Below are 22,486 nucleotides of genomic sequence, written 5' to 3'. Positions count from 1 at the left end.
ATCTGAATAAAGCTCCCAACTGCTCTGTCTCTTCTTGCCAAAAATTCCCCTTCCTCCTCCAGACTGTGGTTGCATTCCAATTACACTGCTGATTGGAATGAGCCTGCTCTGGGGGGAGGGAAAGGGAGGGACACACCACCAGCACACCCCTCCTGGCTTTCACATTGCTGTCCCTGAGACACAGAAATCAGTGGGGTGTTCTGAACCTGTGGCTGACATTACACTTTTCCTCAGATTGCATAAAACTTTGCAATGCTGTTTTCTTAGAAAAACATCTGAGGGGCAAACCGTACACTGTGCACAGGTTCCAGCAGCATAGCTCAAAACTTAAACATTTCAAACAAATTCCTACTGTTTGCAGCCATTGCTGGCACGCTGCTGAGCAACTTTTATTTTCCTGCTCTCACTCCCTCCTTGGACCTGCTATAATTCCCACATGGGAAGATATAAAACAGGAGGTCCTCAATACAAAGAGGGCTGTAAATAATGCCATGCAGATTTGTAACTGCAACTATTGAGGTAATTGCTTTCTCAGTTAAGGTTTTAAAATGAAACTGTTTATCCAACTACTCACATTAAGTTTTATTTTACAATTATCTCTGGGGATTCTTTTTAAGTTTCATTTCAATTTTCATTTCCTTTGAAATGTTTTAGTTGTTTTTTTTTTTCTCCTGCAGATGAACAAACTAAATGACCACGATCGTAAGGTAAGAATTTCCTTTTAAGTTAATGAAATTTGTGCATTTTAAGAAGATTACAACTGATTATCATCAAGAAGGGACACACAAATACAAGTAAACCTAACAAACATTTTACAGGTGCATAGGAGTTCTGAGTTCAGAAGGTATTGAAGCATGAAATGCCTAAAACAGCAGCAGCTGACTATTATGACTATTATTCCAACCCTGATCACTAATCAACACGAGCTGGAAGGTTTCAGGTTGCACCTAGCAATCAAGAAAGCTGCAGCTGTTCCTCTCTCAAATCAGGTCTAGCAAGCCTATGGATGCAAGGTAGATCAGGAAGCTGAACTGGCTTAACAGAAAGCTAACCTTCTGGGGAGATGGATTAGTTTTCCACTGGCTCCAAGAGCTGCACTGACTTACCCTGCAGCCACGCCATCAGTGGAGCTTAATGCAAGGAAGCAGCAGAGGAGGCGAGGAGAGGCTGGACAACAATTCTGACAGTAACCTGCAGCTGTGCTGTAAAAACACTCCAGACCAGTGAGTTTTGCAGTTCTAAAACCCAGATTTTCATTTTTATGCAGACTGATTGTTTAACTTCTGACTCTGCTGTGCAGTTTCAGACATTTATTAAATACAGATAGATATATAAAGGAAGCATATTTTGCCATTAGGATATCAAAATAAGTACCTATCAGCTCCATGTTTTGACAGAGGCAATCTTAAAAACCTCAGGCTACTATTTTTTATTTCCTGAAGCACACAGGAGCACAGAACCAAAGCACTGAGCAAAGCACCTCTCTTGCAAGCACACACACACAACTGCTTTAAGAGTGCTCTGTGGTAACATCTTCTCTTTTGGAGTCTCAGCATACAGCAGGAATTCAAGATAACCCATTGAGCACTAAAGAAGAATCGGCACTAAAATACGAATAAACTCAGATGCTGGCCAGAGGCAGCACGTGCTGAGACAGAGGTCCCAAACAACAAGCAGAGGGATGCCCATCTCCCCCAGGGCTGGACAACAAACCGGTGGCGACTGCCATTAAACCAGGTGTGAATTCTGGAGGACCAGCTGAGCACCGCTGTCTTCCTGAAGGGAAGCAGCCAGGTAGGCCTGGAATCACCATCACTAACTGTTTCATCTGCATGTCTTTTCTGCCCTGAATTAGGAAATGCATACCGTGCTCCCTTCTGCCCCAGGACAAGTTGGAAGGGCTGGCAGCTTCTTAACAGGCACAACTGTCTGGAGCTGACATCTCCCTCTACGCTCACAGCACGCACACGGCTCACACTGGTAGACAACTATTTTACAATTCACTTTCAGAATTGTAAACATAAATTTAGAATCACATCCCTATTCCAGTTGCCTTTTCTTACTTGGAACACACATTAGAACAATTCAGAACAACCAACGCTTTTGTGAAGTGGTATTAAGATACTGATAAATCAGATTGACAAACAAATGTCCTCAGTGACATTAATCCATTACTGTTAGGCTGATATACAAACATGAGGTATACAGCTTTGAAATACACTTCTTAAATACATACTAGGGTATTCTTAGCATAAGAAAAGCTCTTGTAAAAAGAATTTTCTTTAATAATTGTTAAAATTCTAAATTATCCCATAAACGCATTCCTGCAAGTTCAAATTCAACATAAGCCAGATGCTAAACCCTTGATACACTGCATGTAAAACGAAACCCATTTCAAAGGATCACAGGCACCTGCTTATGAGCACTGTCACTCTGAATTCTGTCTCAACAAACTGCAATTATACCTTTGGGACTAAGCAAACAGAAGCACCATAATCTACACTCAAACACCTAACGCCAATATGGATTGCTGAGAGGTGAAAAAAGTCCTAAGCAATACAATTTAGTGCAAAACGTGACAGAAACCAACAGTAACTTTTTTTTGCTGCAGATTCACTGTATGAAATTTCGCTTGCAGCAGAAGGTTGCATTCAACTCATTTTAGAATTCCTGACCCGCATTTTCCTTGAACGCAACTCATGGAGATTAAAGACGGGGATGGCAAACACCATGTATTTATCATGGAGGAAGCGATAATAAATACGTATTGTATGACGGAATAGAAACAGGACAACGAATCATTCGCCTCGTGCAATGACAAAACGCTGCTGTAAATCCCCATAGGAGGAGCAGCAGCAGGACGAGAGCTGGGGCAGCCTGTGCCTGCCATGGCTGCGGCCACACGGAGCCTGCCGAGATTGGCCATGTTTAGACTCCTGTTTTAACATCACGATGTCTACCTCACAGTATTGTTTTACTGTAAACAAAAGGCTTCCTTTTCCACTTCTCCTCCCCTATTCCACTCTAAGCCAGAAGTAAAACAAAACACAAAAAAAACCGACACCATCGCATTCTTGGTTGGAGCAAGTAATGCATTCACATTTATTCACATTTCCTAGCTTCATTCAGTGATGGGCCGACTGCCACGCACATCATTAAGCCTATTCATGTGTCCAGTTCATTTGATACACCCGTCAGGAGGTGAAGGAAAGAAATGATGCTGCCACTTTTGCTGTGAAGGTGGCAGTCCTCCCCCAGCACCGTCAGTGTCACCAGAAGGCTTATGAGCCTTACACAGAGGTTCACGTTTAAACCAGCAGAGCTGAATATGTAGAGGCAAAACCTGAAGATATACGTATTTTTTTAAAGTTATATACCAAATAGGCAAATTAATCTGAATGATATAGTACTACACCATCCCCACTGGGGGGATGTGGAAGATAGGGCTTCAATCACAGCCCCAAGCAGAAGAAACACGTGGGAAACTTTAAGAAAACAAAGGCTATTGCGAATATTTGCATTTCCTGGTTTAGTGTGCATGGAGCCTCTCAGACCAGCCAGGATGTTTCTAACACATAACTTTCATACACTAGGAATTCCACTTAACTTCTCCACCCTACTACAAAAAATGACCTAATCCTCACATCTCGCCCATTTTTCACAATTTGAAACAACACTATTGTATCAACAAGTCATCCCAAATAGACCACTTACAAGCACTAAATACTATGCTGGTTCAGTATTGGGCACAAAAGTCTACAGCTTGAAATCACAAACTGGTAAATACTTGCAAAAAAAAAAAAACAAAAAGCTATCAGCAGTCAGCGATGTGTTTCAAAAGTCATCCCTTCTGTTTCTCACATTTGTAGTCTGCATAAAATTGTGCACCAGTAAACGCAGGGTGGGAAACAAATCCTTACAAGCTGCGCCCATCAGCTTTACTGCATGATCTTTTCAATTGCAATCAAATGTAATTCACCTTCCTGCAGTATCAAAAACATAATTCCTCAAAAAAAAAAAAAGTCACCAAGATTAAGTAGTCTAAAACCTGCAGATGTGGATATTATCCAGATGTGAGAGAAGTATGCTCTTTTATGAGCATTAATTCTATTATCCTAGAAATGCAGAAATAAAACAGTAGGAAAAGGGGATATTTTACCTCAATCTTTTAAGAATTATTATGCTGAATTCTTACCTCAGTCCTTAAAAACTTGTTACAAATCTCAGCAGTTAATTTTTAAGCAAGGCCCAGGATAGACTGCAATCATTAGTCCCAAATTATCAGGTCGCATGCCCCCAAATATTTGGCAAACACGGGATTCTTCCTCTGAAGATGAGTAAATAAATTTAACATGGAAAATTAGCCACAGATTTCTCAGGCTCCTTTGATAAGAACAGGAGTGAGGAAAATTCTAATCGAGGAAACAAATCATAGCTCTGTTCTGATCTATTCCATGTACCTATGGAAATGTGCTGGGGGGGAAAAAACCACGCTAATAAGAAGCAGAGCCCTCAGATTTTCTCACTGCGGTGAAACTGTCCACCCTCCGAATGAGCTACAGTGGAGGCAACAACAAAAGAAATTCATGATCTAATTACAAACCAGACAAAAATACCCTGAATTTTAAAAAGGCCCTCAGACAAGAGGCACCTGCAGCTAACCCTGGTTCCTGGCTAGCAGGAGCTGCAGGCTCCAGAAGCTTTTCAGACTTCAGGACCACTCTGTCTGTCAGGACAGTCACACACTTGATTTAAACAGGAAGTCTCAAAATTCTCACTGCTACAAACATGGGCCTGGTGGGACGCTGCTGCTGCTGGGGCTTGCCTGGGAAGAGGCAAAAGAAAAAAACAAAACAAAACCAGCCCCAAAGCACGCACATTATTTACCCTTCATACTCACAGTAACTCTCAGGCTGCTCTTCAGCAAAATGCTGTACTGACTCAGTCGGTACCAACAAAAGGATTGCCAGCTGCTTTAGAAGAAACAAGTGCTAAACATGACAGCAGCTAAGGCAGAAACTTGAAATATTTGAGTGAATTTTTAAATGATCCCTTGGAAAATAGAACAACACAAAGTTCACAAAGATCATGATCTCAACACTTATCATTGGTGGAAAAAAACACACTAATTAAGGACATACCTGAGTATTTCACAATAAATAATGCATAATTTTGTTTTACTACAACCTGATGTACTGAAACCATATTATATTGGGGGAATACAGATGACTGATGCACTCTTTACATACATCGTCCTTCAGTACTAGCATCATCCACAGCTTCAGACACGGATTGTGATCTGTCTCCCTGATAAAGCAGGAATCCTGCCTCCTCATTTGATGTAGTTGAAACATTTATGTGCGAGTTCTCTGTATATAATTTTCTAGGAAAAAAGTGAACTGCCTCTCTCTTCAGCTTGGCAGTTCAGTGAAGCCTAATCTTGCCTTATGTATTTCTTAAGGGCCTACACAAAAGAATAGGGTCAGCAGAAAGATCTGTGGAGTATATATACCTTTACCTGGTTATCTTATTAAACTTATGTTTCTGATTACTTGCATCTCTACCTATAGAAATCTAATACCATACATAAGTGGGGAAAACATTAACAGCTCACAGAAAGTACAGATAGAAAAGCAAGGTCACAATCACATACCTTGTTAAAGATCTGGGTACCTCAGTCCAGCCCTATCCTGCCAAATATATTTATATATTTAGTAAGGAACATATGGCAGAAAATTTGTACCATTTCTTATAAGGCTGCACATGTAAGGAAGGAGCCAAGGCTGACAAGCCCAGTTTTCCAGAGGAATCCTTACATTCGTTTCCTGGGCACATTGCTGCTTGGATATCTCAAGAGCTAACAGAGTGCTGTTCCAGGCCTGAGAAATATATAAATATTTTCTAAACAATCCAGTAACTTACCAAGCAAAACCATTTTCCCCTCTCACAACTGTCTTCTTACATGCCAGTTATTTAATAATGAACACCTTCAAATGATATAATTCCTTTTGTTTCTCTGTCATCTTCAGATCTTACAGATGATACAACCAAAGACTATTTCCTGTTCTGAACATCTGACACACCTGGCCTATTCTTCATGTACTGTACAATAGTAATGGCATTGTCAGTATTATGTAGATACAAGATTCTCAACTATTAAAAATTAAATTGCAATGGCTGCCCTGGAACTGGCACACTACATTCAACTACATCTCCAGCTAATCATTTATTTTCACTAAACATTAAGAGCAAAAATGCACTACACCAAGGTTTACCAAGCTCTGCCAGCATCCCTCACGTCATACTTGCATTCCAGATGTATAACAGTCCTCACTAGGAAGAAATATTGCTGAAGGGTCATAAGAATGGAGCACATCTAGGATTCATGAAAACAGCTTATGATTTTGTTAAAAATCCCATGTAAGCTCCAACTTACAAAAGAGAAATTAGAACCAACAGTGAGCCTAGTGGTTTGATCCTAAATATAGATTGCTGCCCAGGAGACAATAAAAAACACAGGATTGGAGAAGATAAAGTGTTAATCGCATATTTGGTGGTTTATGAGCCAAAGCAGTCTGAGGTTTAAACTGCTTCTGCTCAGTGCTCATCCCATTCAGAGACGATGAATCATTTCCCATTTGGCAACACTTCTGCCTACAAGGCTGTCTTCTGTGAGATTTCTCCTGTATCCTTGTAATAGATTTGCTAATTTAGTACACCTGACTTTGAGCAAAAACTATTGTTGCCAGCTGTCAGACTAGACCTCGTCCTGTTTATCAGACACATCTAAACCATCCTGTTCTGCCCCAATCACAGAAACAGAACACTCTTTACTAATCCCACTGCAGTAAATTACTTTCTAATATCCTTGTTTTTCTTACTCTGCCAAAATACCAACACGTAGATTTAAAGCAACAGCAAAATCAATTTATCCACAGCAGCTGGGCTCAAACCAGTTTATCCAGTAACTGCTTCTTTTTTTAAGTAGTATTTGCTGTTCTGGTCATTCTGGCTGTGAATTCGTGAGTCTCAGCAGTGGAAGTCTGACTAGTTTAAATGAAGGTAATATAAGCTCATGGGGAATGTGTTCAAGTTTTTAGGCAGACTTCCACATCTCTTCGAAAGATAAATCTGAGCAGAACAAAGTATTAAATGCCTCACACACACTAAAACATTTCATTTTCCCAAGGGCTTTGCGCATGCAGAAGAAAACTGCATTACTTTCTGTTTATAAATATTTGTCTGGACAGCAGCTTAAAAGGGCAGGGTAGGGGCTACAGAAAAATATGTTCTGTTTTCAAAGAAAAAAAGCTCAACAACCAAAACAACCTGCCTACATGGAATGTGGGAAATGGATGAATTTGTGTATGACCCTTCTAATCCTAAACAAAATCTACCAGAATTTATCTTTACGTTCTACATTACACAGTTATGCAGATGCAACAAGTGGAGTCACTCCTTTTAGGCATCCAGAATTCCTATGCACTTTAAAAAGCTTGAGAGTTCACCTAATGCCCATGTTGGATGCTATTTTGATACTTCTACTCTTCCAAATATTGTAAAACTGAGTATAATCAACAAAAACACAAGAACACATCTATTCTCCCCCACCCAAAGGGGAAAAAAAATTAAAAAGTATTTACATTCCTCTTTTTTTTTTTCCCACTTTGAGAGGGCCACGGAACTGCTTACTCATTTCCAGCATTCAGATCTGGCTCCAGGAATTCCTGCTGATCCGAGGCGCTGCACCGGAGCTCTCTCTTGGGACTGGCTCTGAACAGCCATGTCCTACCAGCAGGTTCCGTACTGCCCTTCCAATGGCTTCTGCTCTATTTGCCACCAGAACTAAACTAAACTATATCTGCTTATATGTAGAACAGCTGAGGGCATCCACTGATGTTTTTGTTCAAGAAAACATCCATATAAATGCAAACCAGAACCGACAGATTTCAGGCAGGAAAAGAAAATTAAAATAGTAAAATAAATGTGGAAAATCAAGTGCACAAACTCCAGAACAGCTGCCCATACAGGTAGCATTGCTTTTGGAATACAAATACAGGGAGGAAGGCACCAAGGGGCACAAACAACATTTCTATCACACGGTATGAATGAAAAGAGTTATAGGAAGTTCCTAAAATAAGAGGTGGTGGAGCACAGGGGATTCGTGGATGCAGGAAAAAGCCAATTCAGAGCAGTTGACAGTGATTTAGCAAACCTATAGGTGAAAAGTACACCTCTGTGGTTAGCTTGGGGCAAACAAAGGAGCTGCTGGTGATGGGCAGGACGTCCTGCTGCTCACCTGGCAAAACGTGTCCAGTTCCTTTAAGGTACTGTTCGTACAAATAGAAGGAAAAAGTTGTGTATATATATATATTTTACAAGGTTCTTCATTGTAGCTTTTGCAATGATGAATCAGATACTGTATTTCAAGTATTATTCATCTGCACAGTTTAAGCTAGCCCTGAGTAATCATTAAAGAAAAATATCTGCCAGGAAAAAATAACCCAGAATACATGATTCATTCACTTCTGAAACAATAAATGGTTCACCATAACAAAAATAGCTATATTGTAAATATTTTAATTAAGAAGTTTAAAAAACAACTTCCTTAGAATGAAGGAACAATGACCTTTAAGAAAAAAAAATAATATTTAGGTGTTCAAATAACAAAAAAATCCGATTAGAAAAAGGTAATTCCACGAAATATTGTTAACACTGTTCTAATAAAACGGTGCTCTATTCTTTAGCTATTTAAGTTCATGTCTGTAACAGACAGAGCTCACCTCTCAAAGTCTCACTATGGAACCACGTTCATTTCAGCACAAAGATGATGCACGCAGTGCATCTGAGAACGACCTCTAGCTCTGGAAAGTTCAAGCCAGCAACATCCCTGGGATTGCTAAACAACTGCCTAGGAAGGAGTTAGGGCTTCCACAGGGGAAAAGGGGATCAGCTGAAAAAATAAAGTGTTTAATAGCTTTATAATTGCCCAGAGCTCAAGAAGGTGTGAGAAGGAGCAGCTTTTGGGGACAGATGTCTTCATATGAGCAGATTTTGTTTTGACTTTTTTATCAGTTACACTGGAAGAAAACAGTAGCACAGTAATCATCAGCAAGTTACACTGCACAAATATAAACCTTTTTTTAATTGCTTTTCTTCATAGTTAAGTGCAAGTTTCCTTAAAGTGAAACCAAGCAGCCTCACATTCTATCAGTTCATTTATTTTTAGTTAACTAACGAAAAAAACCACATCTGACATCATTCTTAAAATTTTTCCTCACTTTGTCTATATATAGCCATTTTCTGAGGACACCTCTACAGGAATTAACAAAAGTCAGTGCCTCTCTCTTGTTGGAGATGCAATTGCCCTACATTTCATTTCTGATTCCTTTCTTCACAGTTTTAGTGCTTTTGCAGATCTGTGCACGTATGTGTTTAGCAGACAGCAGGACAGCAACCATCAGCCCTCCTCACAGCACAGTCTGCTGGGCACAAGCAAAGCACAGTGCATTTGTTAGCAATCAATTAATGCAATAAGCTGTTCCTGTACAAATCTGGTGGTGACATGTCATGCAAATCTAGAGGCCCTCCTCTTCTATAAAGATATCTTCACATAAAATGCAAAATTGGAATATATTGGTGATTACCACTGAAGTAGATACAAATAAATTATCAAATGAAGAAAAATAACTAAAATCTTTGACACAACTAATTCAGCAAGAGCAGGTCATTCTTTACTGAAAAAAAGGTCTCAACTCCAAAACCTTTGCAAATATACAGCACATAGATTACTCAAGGAAATATTAAAATCTATAGAACCCATTTGTTATCATCTATTAATTGAAAGAAGTGATCAAGGCATCATTTCATGGAATCAAGTATTTTTATTAAAAACTGCTTCAGCTAAAAGCTCAAAACCTTGCTAAAAACCTTGGAAACGTGAGAATTAGTGCTGCCCCTGCAAGCCTGAGTCTTGTTCACTGCTGCAACCTTAAGAGTCCGGGCATCAAAATATTCCCAGCATCTCATCCTGCCAAAATCAGTCTCCACCTCCCGTCTGTTTGTCCCAGGCGTTCCTTGTTCCAGTTTACGCCCTTTTTCTCCACCCTCATCCAACTTTTGAACCCTCAGTACTCTGGTTAATGCCCTTCTTCACGCCCCCAAGTTGAGCATTAACAGGACCAGCAGTCTGGGTGTGCTCAGCTCCTGTCCCGGCCGTCCCTGAATCTGGCAGCACTCCTCTGCTGACTCAGAGACATCTGCCTGGTGCCGGCCCCTGTCTGATAACGTCCTGCCCAGCAATTCAAGATGTGCGACATAAAATGTTAATCTCCCTGAAATCACTTTAACAGACTCTTCTCCAAATAAATTCTGCCCAAATTAGGCACTGAGCATGAAAAGTATCTGTTAAGAGGCAGCATAACTTAGCCAGCGCTTCCATTTGTTTTCATTGGCTGTTATAGCTGGTGTAAAAACTTCAGCTTGGTATTACAGGCTCAAGTATAGTTCTAAATCCACTGACAGCAAAGAAAAATCTAAGATGCTCACACACAAACTGTGTTCGAGCTACATGGGAACAGGCACTCCTACTCACCACACTGCTGAGTGCAGAGGGAACAAATGCTCTCAAGGTCCGACTGCCCAGGGCCAACTCTCCATTTACTGCTACTCTGTCACAGCGATGCAGGTGCAGAGCAAGGAAACCTCCTGTCTGGGCCACACTGCTAAAACCTGCTCAAACGTGTTTCTGAATTTCAACAAACCTACTCAAAATATAAGGCTTCTGAAGGGGTCCAAAGCGCTGTCCTGCATAGATTAAGTAGCATGACGCTGATGCACAGGAAATAGCTGACTTATTCTACAGGATGGACAATACACCAGAGGAAAGAAACTTGCAGGAAAAATGATAAATAGTGTAATGAGGAAATCTGAGGCACATATATACAGTGCCACATTCAGATCTCGCCAGTGACATTTCTTCACAGTCTCATGGCCACAGAAGCAAGTGAGATAAATGGGAACATATAGCAGCTCCCCAGGCAGAATGACCACGTGCTGCAAGGAAGGGCCACCAAAAACATCCCTGTCTCTGATAGGACGATGGGAATGTTAAGCTCCCCTCAGCAGCTCCTTCCAAGGCAGGCAGTGAAGGAACAGACAGCGTAAGGAAGGAGGGGAAACTGCACGGCTACTTTATGGCAAGCCAGGTATGGTGCTTATATGACTGAAAATGACTGTAAGTCACTTTTTCCTAAAAGGCCCTCTCTATCCTTCCTGCAGAACAAAGCAGAAACCAACATCATTTAAAAATCATCCCTTGACCCAGTTCTTAAGTAGAGATCTGAGATGTGAGAGATTCTCACAGAAGGGCTACAATGGAACATGACATCATAACATAGCCACTCCTGCATTACTGCCATCACAAACATTTAAAGCCTTTAACTTCTGGACAAATATCCAGCTCTTTATGCCAAGCCCAAGTTACTGCATAGCATCTTGAATTTACAGATGCCCTTTGCTTCTTGAAGAACACATGGGCATTTTGCATGTGCAGCAGCATTAATTAGCTTAAATGGAGGTCAACAGCAATATTCTCAACCTACACATGTACCTGACCAACATCACAAGGACATGTGATACATACATCCAAAGGTTCTGTTCACCAGGATTCCTGATTTTGTCTCTTCTGCCACCACAGCCCCTGTAGTTGAATTTTTATGCCATTTCTTAGGCCACAACTGATATCAACTCTTATAAATTAAGACAGAAGTACTTATTTAGCCATTAAACAAAAAAAAGGGATACCTTAATATTACTACAGCTAGGCACAAAGTTACTAACCATGTAGTCCTGCATACAGTATCCTATTCAGACCCATAAAACTTTGTTTTAGTAAAGCCATTGGGGGAAATAGCGGGTAAGATCTGTTTTTCTGGAAAGCAAGATTTACACACAACATAAAATTAATTGCTTCAGAACAATAAAAAGGCAAAAATTTGTTGTTAAGAGTTGAATTGAAGAACTATTTGCCATAAGGACACCTAAATATTTGGCATAATTGACACAATAAATTCTAATCCCAGGCAGTTATGCATGAATGTAATCCTATGCATTTTACCTGGACACGTTTAGTTCTTTTAAACACACATTTTATGACATAGTTATCTATAAAACAAGCAGCTTTCATAGGTACTTTAACCCAGATTCAGCTTCCTTCCCCACCAAGAAAAAAAAAATGATTCATTTTAGTACGTTTACATGTTCCTGACATAATCCTTGCATGCAGCATACTACCTCTTACTCAAATGAATCAGCAAACTTACTGAGTACACTGCACAGACACTCTTCAAGTCCTATGTTTTGCACAAAGTAGCAGTTTCATCACATGCAGATATAGAAGCACACAGTCTGATCTTTTCTCATACTGAAGTCACCACACTGGCTCAAGTTTTCAGGAAATCTCTCTGTTACCAATGCAGATTCTCACCTCCAATTAAATATGAGCACAACTGCATCTATGATTGTATTTATTAGCTTAGCTATACGCCAAACTCCAAATCAAGTAGCTAGGTATGACTAAAAAAAATATACAATTAGGTATGATTGCATTTAACTCCATTGGTAATAGTAAAATCTGGGTCAAGGCAGAACAAAAATGAACGTATGTCACTGGTTTAAAAGCTTTTCCTGCCATGGGCAGGGTAACCCCCAGCAATTTGGTTCTCTGTGAGCACCTGGCTGGCTGAAGTCACTGCTCACACACAGGCCTAGACAATTCCAGTTAAAAAGAAAAACAGGGATAAAAGGAAGAGGTTGGGTTTAACTTGGATGTATTGCTCAGCCCACCCTGCCCGACAGCACAGCACGGAGCAGAGGGATGCCTGTACCATGGCACTGTCACCTGCTGCAGTATGGCACTGCACATGCTGATTTAAGCAGTAATGGCAGAATCTGGTAACGTATTTTTACTGTGACCTGTAAATTACAGTCTGTACGTGCTCTGCATATTTGAAACAACTTAAATGAATTCATTTGGAATAGCAGATACTGAACAGCAGCGAGTGACACCACCAAAGCCACGGTCAGAGCAACTCTCCCTTCTGCAAGGAAACAATCCTTCTCAGTCATGTCAAATACGTACCAGCCAAGAGTCTTTCCAGAAAATTAACAACAGGATACAGCCATTTAAACTCAGATACTGCTTTTTCTTTCACTTTCAGAACTTTGAATGAGTGAATAACTTCTCCACACTTTGGGGGATATCAGCCCTTTTAGTTTTATTTGCTTGAGCAACAACCAAAATAAATCTCTTAAGTAGTCTGAAGTAGAAAAAAGTAATTTCCAAGAACCTGCAGCATGCTGAAACAGAGCACAGCACAACCACAGCATTTAGTTAGAACTGACCCTGAATCGCCCCAAATGCGGGCTCAGAAGGCCCAAACAGAACCATCTTTTTTCTGTGGATTGATATTCAAGAGGAACCAAGTTCACTGGCAGAAAGTCAATGGCTCTAAATCCCAGCTTTACCTGGTTTATCCTTTTTACGATCTTCACGTCTGTTCTCCATTCTGGGTCAGTTTCCCCACTTAAACTTACACGATAACACTTAGGCTATTTGGTCCCGAGCTTTGTTATCTACAGAAGATGACTTGTTTAAAGTTACAAGCATTCTTATCTTTGCTTTCATTGAGCACATTTAAAGTTTAAGTAGCCAGAAAAAGCCAACAGTTTGTTTTCTTGAGCATTCTATCACCAAATATCCCACAAGATTTTGATCCTCTTTCCCAAGGAGGAAACACACTCTGCTGATAGCAGAAACACGCAGGAGCTACTTCTGCATGCATTATCTAATGTTACTGACATTACTCTTTACTTTCCCCTCAGAAGTGATCAAAATAATCTCAGGCATTGCACATGATGAGCATTTACATTTGATGTAATAAAGCAGGCAGTAACAGCTGCCGTACCAACACACTCATGCCATTAAGTCAAGTCAGAAGTCAGGTCATCTCATTATTGTGATGACAGGAGGGAAGACACCCACAGAAATCACCCACCTCTTCAAACACACGCAAGAAAGATGCGGCCCAATGATGAGATGTCATTTTAAGTAAGTTGGCAAAGCAAGGAGACACTTCAAAGGCCACGAGATAAAACAGAACAAAACACTGAAAGCTGTCTCCTTTTAGGAATCAACCCATTCATTCACCTTAAGGACACAAAGACACAACATCTTCATCTGGGGCCTGGTCAGATTTCTACCGATTAACAAAAAAGAAAATAGAGAAGAATCTGTCACCACTAATTGAGTTACTCAGCTACGCAGACAGACATTATGTTATAGCTGAAACTCTTCAAATGCAACCAAAAAGTACAGTTCTAAAATTACTCAGTAATTGGGTTTCTCTACCCAAGGATTTCTATTTTATTTCCCAACCCTGACAGATTTATTTTTTAAACACTGGGACTGTCTGCAAACTTCGTGTCTGTCCCCTACACATGTCCCATACGTTACCTACAAACACAAATTCTCTACATCTTTTACACAGAGTTTTCCTAATTCTACAACCAAAGACAAACATTGAGTCTTTTTACTCCTTTAATTGGCACTGTATGCCACTGCATATCCCTGAACACAAATTTTATAACCAGATGAATAAAACTTTGTCATATAAACGGATCCCATTGAAACAAGTTGTTGAGTCTGCTCTGTTGTTTATTACAATCCTGTGTAGTCTGTGTGATCCACAACTGATTTATATGTACAGAAATATCCACAGCTATAAATGCTATACATTTCTAAAGTGTATATATATATATACACGCAAAAAAACCACACTCAACACTTATGAAAACACAGAGGGCCAAGAATCCATCAGTCCCTATTCAATCTTATTACATATATGACCATTGACTTTGTCATTACTGGAGCCATTTAATCATGCTACTATGTAATTTATCAATTCCAATTTCTTAAGTACTAGTTTTCAGTAAGTCTTGTCATTAAGTCAAGTACACCTTTCTTGAAGGAACCCTATTGTTTTACTGTTGACTAAAGACCATTTAAGTACAGGCTGCTGGTCAAAACAGCAGTTCTGCCCTCTCTTCAGTTTCTCATTCTACAACCCTTCAACACAAGGCAGCATTTTTTCTTGCTAAGATTAGCTTTTCACTCATCACAGAGCTAGCTACATAGTTGGAGTCAACACCAGGTAGGGCCAAGTGAATCCAGTGACTACAAGGGCAGAAGAAACAAGTCTGGTTATCATTTCAGTAAACTACAAAACCATGGCCTTGATACTTCAGAATACAGGTAGGAAATTTTATCCATCAGGATACAATAAATTCAACAAAAAAATGGCAGGAGATGAGATGATGCCCATTTTCTACAGTACAAAGATCCAATGCTTTTACTTCCCTAATTAACAAACTGCCAGGGAACCTGAAAGCCTTACAGTCAGAGGAAAAAGCCAGACCTACCTCCAACTCCTTACCAACAAACACAGCCCACCTCATTCCCATATTATCTGTGGGATATTTATTACCACCTTGTACAGTACAGTGTAACTCCATTTTGTGGCTATCAAGCATCTTGACTTGTTAACTATTCTGACAACAAACACTAGTTACAAGACCAGAAATAAATTCAATTAAGCATCAACCCTTATTCAACTCGTATTTTAGCAGCCATGCAATTTTGAAGATTTCAAAATGACTTAAAAATATCTTTCTGTTTGATAAAGACAGCCTTACAGACTTCACTCAGACAACCATCACTGTAAGTCAAAGCAGTCAGAAGTAGCTGCTCCAACACCAGGTAATTCACAGGTTGAGACAAAATATTTACTGTGCAGCTGAAAGCAAGGTTAATTCCTCAATCTGAAGAATACAGGATCAATGTAGTCTTCAACACTCAGGGTGGGGCTGGAAAGGAGAACAGCGTATCTACAAATCCATAAATAAATACAACCACAGAAAAAAACTCACAATAAGAATGGAAGAGGATGACTGGATGACTGCACTATAAGTTTTAAACAGAATTCAGGAACACACAGAACCAATCTAGATAAAACAATGATAAAAATTCCAGAGTTGAAGGGAAATTCCCTTGCATTACAGCTTCCTTGGATAATGTTACTATAAGCTGCTAACATAAATTTTGGAGACCACTGCAATTCTAGACTCTAGCTAACTTAAATTACACTTATTTTAATCATAAGCAATAACTTTATACCCCCACACTACAATCAAAGGCGGCCTTTTGTTTTTATATTTTAACAATTAACTCGAAATTTTCTAGCTCAAGACTGTGCAAAATGCACCACCACACATCACTGAAGCCCAGAGTGATATTTACAGCAGACAGCTACAACTGCAAGAAGAACCTCTGAAGAAACATTTAACACAGATGCACTGCAAACTAAATAAAAACTTACTAGAAGTATGCCATTGCTGTGGTTTTTCTCTGTTATGGAACCCAGACCTAAATAAACTGTTAAACACTTAGTGTAAAGGTATGCCAAACATTTCTCAGAACTTTCTTAAGGTCCCAACAAAGAATCAACCTTTTTTTGCAAAATGAGGCCTAGGTTAAATATTTTATTTGGCTCCTCAGGATCAACTGAGAAGTTGGGCACCAGCTACAGATCAGCTCTTGGCCTCACATCAAACATTACCCTGTCATTTATCCAGTCAGTCAAAACAATGTTTTCCATCTAAACCTTTAATGTTTATGTCCTGAAAAACTGCTAATTGAATCCAGTTCTTGAATCCATTTTTTCAGTCTATAGTATCTAATTTAGAGATAACGAATAGAAAAGATAAGTATTACACAATGTTTACAGAATTAATCCTATAAATATTCAAGCCAGAACAGAAGACTGCTAGCATCGTAAAGCCAAAGAAAATTAAGATTATATAGCATTTGCAAGTTTGAAAATAAACTTTTTAAAACATTGGAATATACAGATTCTTTTAATTCCAAACAGTTTTAGAATTCAAGAGCTCTCAAACTGCTTTTCCAATCAAAAAGGGTAATCAAAACCACGAAGTACACTTAAAGCTATTCCTAGGCAAGAACTGACAACATGTCAGCTCAATTAATAAAGTTAAATGTTTGCAACAGCTTTTCTTAAACATATCAAACTTCCCTACAACAAATGACCTTATAAAAAACAACACGCAGTGTTCGCTAAAGCATAAAATACCTCAAGTCTTTCTAACTTGAGAAATAGGTCAATATTTCATGTAAGCTTCCAAATAACAGAACTGGTTCTCAGCAACTGCACAGAGATGCTAAAAGTGGAACAGTCTCTCTAAAGGCAACTCTGCTCGCATCCAGTGCTCAGCATACACCCCTCCTAAAAAACAAGATAATGAAAAACTCAGAAACATTCCTCAAGAACGTACCTGCTTCTTTTGGGAAGCGATTGCACAACCTCTCAGTCTCCTCAGCACGTAAAACCACTGCCTATTGCTCACAACTACACTCCCCATGACATATTTATGTTGTCAAAGACAGGATTAGAAGACGTACTTAATCCTTAATCAAAATAAAACAAAACAATACAAAATCCAAAGGTGAAGGAGACAACTGCCTGAACAGTATTTTCCATGCTTCTACAAAAGGCTCCAGACAATTCATAATGTTTCAAAGATAAGCAAGTTTGAGCACTCGCAGCAGAGGGAAAAAAGCATTAAAGTACAGCATCAATAAAGCAATAACCTGATGAGAAAGCTTCAAAACACTGTAAAAACATGGCAGCACTGCTCCAGGCTTCAGTCCCAGCCACACACGCAAGTTTTATTTCTGAGTGTACTATATAGGCACTCACACAACTCAATGAAAACTAGATTATAAATTTAGTCTAAGGCACTTCCAAAGCAAAGCATACATTGTTTTTCTCTATAAAAATAGCATGCTTGCAAAAGTAAGTATGAAAACATCTGTATTTATTAGACATCAAACTGGAAATATTTCAGATGTGCCTAAAGTAAATATTCCAATTCCTTCAGGTTTCTTTAAAACAAATTTGCTTTGCAAGTTGGTTAAATCCGCTATCTGCAAATAAGAATATTTGAAGCAATACTCATTGCTTTCCAATGGCTTACCATCAAGCACTCACACTTTGGAACACAAGGTATGATTTATCTGCTGGGGGAGGGCCTTACATCGGTTTTGAACAACTCTGTCACATTAAGTTCTCTGGGTTTTTCTGTTTTTTTAAAGAGAGTCCAGCGTTTCTTCTCCAAATCAATTTACCTGGGTTCTTACATGTAAAAAGAGCACACTTCAAGTATTTGGAAATAGCTTATTCTCCTTCCCTGAATGCAGGTGAGCAGTTTTTTATGCTATTTAACAACATTTGAGGTCAAGCGGTCTTCTGAAAGAAAGCTGGCCACGTAAGGCACTATGTCAAACCAACTGCATACAACCTTCACTAAGGAAGTTAACTTGGGGAAAAAAAAATAAAGAAACAAACAAAGAGATCAAAACAAAGCGTGTGTCACTTTCTTTCAAGTTCACGCTGAGAAGGAGAAGGAAAAAAAAAAAAGAGAGAGAAAAAACCAGCGTTGGGGGCGGCGGGCTGAGGTGCCCGGTGCTGCAGCTCCTGCTGGCGTTTTGTTCCCGAGCCGAGCGGCCCGCGGGGAGAGGATGGGAGGAGAGGGAAGAGTTCACTTTTCCTATTTTCCCCCTTCTCCTCCCGAGGCCTGAGAGACGCCTCCAAGCCCAGGTTCAACCTCAAATACACATGGAGGAGCTCCCGCTCGCTCGCTCGCTCGCTCCCTCCAGCTGGGCTCTCGGGGCTCCCCGCCGCCCCACCAACTCGCTCCCCCGGGGCCGCGGGCTTCCCCTCCCCGCCGCGCCGCGCCCCGTCCCGCCGAGCCCCGCCGCTCCTCGCCCCTCCGCCCCGGCTCGCCCCGTGCCCGCCCGGCGGCGGGAGGCAGCGGCAGGCCCGGCCGGGGCTCCCCGCCGCCGCGCTCAGCCTCACCTGTCAGCCGCAGCTTGACGGGCCCGTTCCTCCGAGCCCCTTGGTTGGACATGTCCCCGGCCGCGGCTCGGGCCCGGCGCTGCCTTGCCCGGGGCTCCCCCTGCCTCTGGGTCCGGGAAGGGAGACGGGGGGGGAGGGGGAGGGGACGCGCTAATGGAGTCGGGATGGGCGCTCAGGGCAGCGGCGGCCGCCGGAGGAGGAGGAGAAGCCCGGATGTGCCCAGCGTCGCCATGAGCGGGGCCGGGGAGGAGGCGGAGGAGGAGACGCGGCCGCCTTCCTTTCCTTTCCCTTCCCTTCCCTTCCCTTCGCTTCCCCGCCCCCTAGCCCGCAGCCCGGGCGACGAGCACAACAAAGCCGGGGACGGAGCAGCGCGGCGGCGCACGGCCGCCTCCCCTCCCCTGGGCGGCCCGGCTCTGCCCTCCGCACGAGGAGGCCGCTGCCCCGGGTGCCGGTGCCCACCCCGAGTCCCGCTGCTTCCCGGGCTCGGGGCTGCTCCGAGCGGGACGCCGAACGGGGGCCGCATCAGGTGGCGGCGAGCCTGGGGAGGTCGGGGGTGGTTGAGAGGAATTACCGCGGAGTGGAAGGAGGGAAGCCAAAGAAATGATGGGGGGCAAAGGTACAAATGAGAAAAAATAGTGTGGGAATAAATCCAAAGCCAGACTAAATTGAAACGGGTACGCCATGCAGGAGTGCTTGCAGTCTGGGGCAGTGTTTTGTGTGGATGGAGCATGGCAGGCTGGCCATGGGAACAACGAACTTTGAGCTGATGCGCTGCTTATCTGTGCTTCTAAAAATTAGCAGCCCCGTTGTCTTAATTGCCGTGCTTAAAACTGGAAGGACAAAAAAAAAAAAAAAAAAAAAAAAAGGCCTTGCATTCCTATGGTGAGGCCTAATTTAGCTCCATCCTGCACGAAAGGTGACTCCTTCCACAGTCTATCCAGCTCCTGCACATCTCCCACGGGAGGAACACTGCAGTGCAGCAGGAGCTGTGCAGGGCCCAGCATCACTGCCAGAAGGGGCTCTGAAGGCCGGGAAAAGCTCCCAGAAAAGCTGTAAGGTTGCCACAGTAAAGTTTACTTTAGAAGGCTGAGCTAATAAACCACACACCTATTCGTACTAACAACCTTACTAATACTCTGTATGTTCACATGCAACTCACTCAGTTGTGTCATTGCACTGGCTTCTTCCTGTTGAGCCAACCTGTTAAGTATTATTATAAGGGTAGTCACAGATTAGGATCCAGCCTGTGTACCAAGATCCAAACACAGGACGAAAAGATGACCTATGCTTTGCAGAGCTTGTAATGAAGCTTCTGCATAGCCCAGCATTTACTTTCTGAAGCTGCATACAGCATAGAACTGAACTAGCATGTCCAGAGCTGTCTCATCTTGGCTGAGTTTGGGGCTTGGACCTCATTAAATCAAATCTAGGAGCAGGAATTGATTTTGTCCCATTGAAGGCCTCACAAGTAGGATATGGTTCTCAAAGTTTTCTCCTTTAAAATGAGAAAGGGGAAATCCCTGGAGGCATTCAAGGCCTGGCTGGATGTGGCTCTGGGCAGCCTGGTCTGGTGGTTGGCGACCCTGCACACAGCAGGGGGGTTGAAACTAGATGGTCATTGTGGTCCTTTTCAACCCAGGCTATTCTATGATTCTATGACAGGGTCTCCTCCTGTATGCACAGACTCACATCTCCATTGTTCCAAAGCATGTCTCAAGCACCAGATTCTTCCAGGTGGAATTTTTCCATACTTCCTGTAGCAGGGACACTGCTGTTCCAATGTCACTTCACCTGGGAATGAAGGAGTCCTGGAATCGAGCCCCTTCCTCAGACAGGGTTGTTCCTGTTTCCTACAAAGTTGCCTGTTAAATACAGAGATAGCAAATGTTAGTAAAGAAGCTTCCTTTGAACAGACTGCTCAACTTCCAATGAAAATGCTGTGATACGTTGCAAGTGTTGGAGCATCAGTTGAGAGCTCACACATTTGTGTCACTGTATAAAATGCACTGGCTGCAATATTTATTACTGCCATGCACACAGAAGATGTGTTTATTTATTTATGTTTAAAATGCAACTATGTTATTTTAGAGTTTTTACTGGTACATCCAAAATCTATCAGTGACACATAAGATAGTTCTATTCAGTATGTATGTATCTTATAGGGTAAGAGAAGAGGGGCTTTAGCTCTCATTAGCATCTTGCAGGCATGATACTTGCCCCATTTAGGTCAGGACTACATCCTTGAATAATATGAGTACAAATGATCTCAATCAGGTTGCACTTGAATAGACAAATGCACCAGATGCAAAATACTATTTTCTTCCTTTCTGGCTTTGTATAAGCATTACAATGTCTGTAGCCTGGATGTTCTACAGATGCTTCTGTCCCATGGTATCTCACAATTTTCTGTAGGGAAATTAGAGTTTTTATTCATTGCTCCCCTTTGCTGAGTAAAATTGCCAAGCGGAATTTAAGACAAGCAGCTCAGTGAAGGATCTGTGCAAGATCTGCAATGAGCAGAGGTCAGGAAGTTTCGCAAAGAGCCAAGAACTGCAGGGAATGCGGGATACCAAAAATACTGACAGCACCTGATGATTGAAAGTGCTACTTTTCCAACAAAAGAATTCCACATTACTGTTATGATCCAGAGAGTTTCTTGTGCCAGTGCTATCCCCCAAGTTCTGAAAATATTCTCAGAATAATGGAACAGATATCTCACTGATTCTGCTTCAGGTTGTATAAGCCAACAGCTTACAGTAAATTTTGAGTTTTGTGTAGTTCATTTTCAAGGGTGAGCAGAGGTTTCACACTTTACAGTGCTGATCTTGTGAGGTAAGCAAGTAAATATTATCATTAACTGCTGACAAGTGATCTGTATTTCACTCTAAGCTGATATCATTGAGCCACAAATCCTTTCAAGATGAGGTAGCTAGCTCAGATCCGGAGGGAAGGGAGTGTCTTGCATCACCCCACAGCTCACTTTTTGGATGACAGCTTGCTGCTGGACTCAGAAGGGAGTCCCATCCAGTCTTCTTCAGCCAGAAGTTAGCAGCTGAGACACAGTCTCCAGGGTTATATAGAAAGGGAGTGAGCTCAGGCATCTGAAGAGGACTCTGGAAGGACAAAATAGTTTAACAGTTGATAATATATTAATGAAACTTTTGAAGAAATATGTAGAAATACAAAAACTTCTTTTGTTCTATGGCTTCACAGAAAAGGGCTTTGACACTTGAATTTCCCAATAGGAAGAAAAAGAAGGCTTTGCATTCACAGATAGTTCTCAAAGGATTTGGTGGTTTTGGATACTGGAAAATATGAACAAATGTCTTTAACCAAATGCTCCTCATTTTCAGAAAAGGATAGTTAATTTTTTGGAGGTGAGGTCCTCTGCATCTTTAAAAATTGAAGAATACACTGGAAACTCATTCCTCAGCATGTGGCATGCATTCAAAGCAAATCAACATGTAAGAATTACATTCCATTTTTTTCCGTAT

At 41.4% G+C, this 22,486-nt stretch overlaps 1 protein-coding gene across 5 annotated transcripts in view; it reads right to left on the bottom strand.

Moving 5' to 3' along the window:
* Positions 1-22,077, bottom strand: part of SMURF2 (SMAD specific E3 ubiquitin protein ligase 2) — a 59,750-nt gene extending 37,673 nt beyond the window's left edge. For 2 of the 5 annotated variants that reach the window (XR_016459065.1, XM_090121851.1), the window contains exons 1-2: positions 21,973-22,077; positions 20,682-20,854 (exon numbers count right to left, since the gene is read on the bottom strand). Coding sequence is in view for 4 of the 5 variants with exons in the window: in XM_090121851.1 (XP_089977977.1) it covers positions 20,682-20,854; positions 21,973-22,016 (217 nt within the window). In the remaining variant the exon portion in view is untranslated. Of the gene's footprint in view, positions 1-5,922; positions 6,213-6,275; positions 6,307-18,992; positions 19,470-20,681; positions 20,855-21,972 lie in introns of those variants that run through there. The other 3 variants (XM_031598783.2, XM_090121852.1, XM_090121853.1) reach the window with 3 other exon arrangements.
* Between the last annotated feature and the right edge of the window lie 409 nt (positions 22,078-22,486).

Source organism: Phasianus colchicus, chromosome 20 (assembly GCF_987193195.1).
Source record: "Phasianus colchicus chromosome 20, bPhaCol1.hap1.1, whole genome shotgun sequence".
Classification (NCBI taxonomy): Eukaryota; Metazoa; Chordata; class Aves; order Galliformes; family Phasianidae; genus Phasianus; species Phasianus colchicus.
The sequence above is the reverse complement of the archived record's forward strand: the minus strand, read 5'-3'. Positions and strand labels throughout refer to the sequence as shown.